Genomic DNA, 3974 nt, shown 5'->3' on the forward strand with positions numbered 1-3974 from the left:
GGGGGGGGGGGGGGTACAAGACACTCTAAAGTTAAACAAACAATAAACAAATACAAGTAAAGAGAATAAGTAGCAAACCGTTGTATCATTGGTGCGTTCCATTTGTACTCGGAAGTCGGAAACACGTTCCCTGACCTCGGATTTCCGAGCTTGAAACTCGGGACAACCTTTGTGTTCACCTAGCTCAACATGGCTGACCCGTCCATCAACAGTAGTGATAGCTGTAGTAACTTACAGTTTATCAGTACTTTTGTCTGTTTTGTGTCTCACTAAATCAATCGTACACACAGTTCTGTCCAACTTCTATATGTGGACATTTTGTCATGTTGTTTGTAAGCACACACAAAAATCAGTGTAATGCATTGTTATCAACTGGTATGGCTTCCAATGGCTAACCTGGCTAAAGCTAAGGAAAACAACTTTTAAATGGATTTTAAATAAACGCTTTCAACTTGGGTGTGATGTCATTCCCAAATCCGACTTCCAAGTTCTGCGGTAAATGGAACGCACTATTAAAGTCACATTATTATTAGCAAAGGATAAAGACCTGCCTCCGTCGAGTTTGCCAGTCTTCATACCATCTACATGTGAGCCCAAAACTCAAATTTCTGTTAATGTTAAGTGCCACTCTAATGTCTAGATTTACGTAGAAAAAAAAATCAAACTTTGGAGGACAATTACAATTTGTGATCTCTCTTCTACAGCTCTGTTACACTTGTGGAGTTGTGTGGCATGGAGGGGAGGCTGGGCAACGACAGCCTTATGGGGCTTGTCGTATTAATATTGATTCCTTCAGACATGTTTTGCTCACTAGGGTGATGTGATAGGATTTATTCTTTGCTCTGTCTCTCCTACTTCTCCTCAAAAAAACATGTCAACTGATATGAAGACGCATTTAGTCAGAGCCCAGATGGGCTATGAAGCATACCAGGTCCTCATATGTGTTAAGCACATCAGCGCCCCGAGGACACAAACACATCTTGTTGGTGCTTATAAGGAATAAAAGGAGAAACCATGGGAATTAATCTAATCATAAGGGACAGTGTTATTTCATAGAATCTGTAGAACAACAGCAGTAGCCATATCCTTTAGTTTTTTGTATCAGTCACTTTGCAAAGTTAGCTAAAGGTAGACAATTTTGACTATTGGTGCTATTGAGCAATGCTTTGATGAGCTGCTCACCATTTTGTTGAATCTTGTAACTCTTCTGGCACACGCACAAGGATGCCCGCGTTTGTGCATGCAGATGTAGGAGATGCGATAGACATTTGATCTGCATGAGCTGATCAATTCCACTTAATTGACAGTGTGCAGCAGAAAAGCAACAAGGAATGCTAATAGGTGAGAAGAATTCCTACCAATTCAGCCGTACCCTGGAGCTACTCATCTGTTCTCCCGGTTAAAACTATCTTTTTTATTTTTTATTTTTATTTATTTTTTATAATTGGTCAACATTTCTCACTGTTTACCAAATTGACTTGAACAAGTCTGTTTGTCTGCCCTCAACAGATGTCAAACCATTGTAATTAATAACTTTGCAACCCTAACAGCAATGATTGAAGGTTTAGCAGCATGATCACTGACAGTAACCAGATGGCGTGTGTGTGTATATCTTTCGTGGCACAGTTAACTTTTCAGTAGCCAGTTACGCAGACAAACGGACTCTGTGAAATGGTATCCAGGCAACAACAATATAGTAGTTGCACGGGTTGCTGCAGTCTCTCAAACCCTGCATTTGCAGTTAGGTTATTTTTACCAACAGCTTAAGGACTTTCAAAAAGCTGCATCTATATAATTTATTGACCTTCACCCACTTCATCTCCCCCCTCAACCCATCTCTCTCTGCCAGAAAAAGGTCCTCTGCAGTCTGTGAGGAAAACCCTCAGGAATCTCTTCACCTCAAAAAACAGGCAGACAGAAGGACAGTTGCAGGTGTGTGGATGTATATTTTATTGCATGTCTATCCATTCCTAAGCATAACTGTGTGTATACTTTTACAACAGAAGCATTGACATTCTGTCTTTACTCTTGTTGGTCATCGTGTTCACTAAAAGCTTTGTATGTGTCTACATTGTAAACCTTTGTGCCCTTTTCTCTCTTAAGCAAACTATTTCGAGATGTCTGGAGTGTACTCTGTAGCCAAGAAATTTCCCCTTGTGTTATGAACCATTGAAATGCAAATAACCACCCATCCTTTTGGCAAAGTCATCCCCAAACCACACACTCACACTGGCACTGACGGGGATATAAATATGTATCCATAATTTTGTGCAGGTTGAATTTTTCATTATGTGGTCTGCTTTCTATTCAGGCAGATACACACTGATTGACAGACACACATGAATACACAACTGCTTCCCCAGACAAACTCCCTGAAGTTGAGCATTTTTCTTTTAACCTTCTCATATGGAAATGGAGAAGCCAGACACTGGAGGTAGAGTTATTATTCGGCGTGGCGGTTAGCCTGGCTCACAAGGAAAGCAATACATGTCATCTGTTTACACGGGCAGAAATGAAAACCACATTGGAAATAAGCATATGCTTGTAAGCTTGCAAGATTAGAATTTCATTTGTGTTATGCCTACTGCTGTGCCTTGTGTATTACCAGTCTGATTCCCTATTATATTTTTGGATTCAATCCTTTTCCTGCACGGGGATTGTTTTTACAGCAGCGAGCCACAACACCACAGCCCTGAATATCAAATAGACACACAGTAGGGAATTTCCACCAGCAATCAAGCCAAACCATGGCTGAATTCTGGCTGTGAATCAGGTATTTGTCTACTTTACCAGATGGCAGGTAACCAAACACTGACCTTTAGAATATTATCTGGCTGCTGCAATAGGGTCAGCATCTTGTTAATTCTTGCATAAGTATAATTGCTGTCCTTGCAGTGATAAAGACAAAGGGAATACAGTTACACAGAATGCATACTTGCTTTACTGAGTTGTACAGTGAGGGACCTTGTAAAAATGTCAAACCTTTTATTCATTTGTGTGTATGTGTCACACTTTTTGCACTCTGTGAGAAAGTTGACATTATTTTTGTTTGTCCTAGGACAGAATTAGCATAATATAAATGCTGTATAATGAATAATATAGGATGCATTGCTGATAAATTCACAGCAGGTGTTGGCCTGAATTTGACCTCCTTCATCCAGTTTACGCACAAAGGATGTGGTGTGGGAGTGATGAACTGAGAAAAACTGTATGAAAGCAACCTTATTACAAAAATGTTACTTGCTATTTTATTATTATTTTGTGTTATTTTACGACTCCTTCATTTGCTTTGACTTAGTTATTGTGCTGTGCACTTCAATATGTACAGTACTTTGGTCGACTTTGGTTGTTTTAACCATGCTATATAAGTAAACTTGACTTGACTTACTCTAATTTGTCATAATTGCTGTGAGAAAAATGAAATGATGAAATCTCTTTTTTCTTTTTCTCAAAGAGTAAAACAAGTAGTTATCTCTATAGACAGTTTAAAATACAGATTAATCACGTGTATTTGCTTGTATTGTTTACATTTATATTTTATTTGGAATAGATTATTTGCTATAGATGACAGAAATACATAATCCAAAAGTAAATGTTGAGGAATCAGATTGTTAATCGAGAAATACGAAAGAGATAGTGCTTTGAGGTACTTTCCCTTCACTCCCCTCATGTAAGACTCAGATGAGGTTTTCTCGATTTAGAGGTGACATCCAGCTGGGTTCAGAGGTACTGAAGCAACAGAGGGACTTTCTTTTATTTAATTATTTTTTGTTATAAAATCACTCACAAACACGTCTCATCTCTTATCTGTCTCTTCCTTTTTTTTGTCTCCAGGAGCCCTGTCCGCCTCCCCTGTCGGACACGATGACAACAGAGGAGGTATGGTAATTATGGAGGGATGGTGGTTACATGGTTTTGTGGTGATGTCTGCTTAATTGTCTACAGCATGGTGATCACACACACACACACACACA

The 3974-nt window shown here is 39.2% G+C and overlaps 1 protein-coding gene across 1 annotated transcript in view; it reads left to right on the forward strand.

Annotated features, from left to right (window-relative positions):
* LOC116702047 (chloride channel protein 1) overlaps window positions 1-3974 on the forward strand; it is a 51834-nt gene that overhangs the window by 41569 nt on the left and 6291 nt on the right. The window contains exons 23-24 of the mRNA XM_032536102.1: window positions 1850-1932; window positions 3835-3879. Coding sequence (XP_032391993.1) covers window positions 1850-1932; window positions 3835-3879 — 128 coding nt within the window. The remainder of the gene's footprint in view (window positions 1-1849; window positions 1933-3834; window positions 3880-3974) is intronic.

This window comes from Etheostoma spectabile, chromosome 14 (assembly GCF_008692095.1).
Source record: "Etheostoma spectabile isolate EspeVRDwgs_2016 chromosome 14, UIUC_Espe_1.0, whole genome shotgun sequence".
NCBI lineage: Eukaryota > Metazoa > Chordata > Actinopteri > Perciformes > Percidae > Etheostoma > Etheostoma spectabile.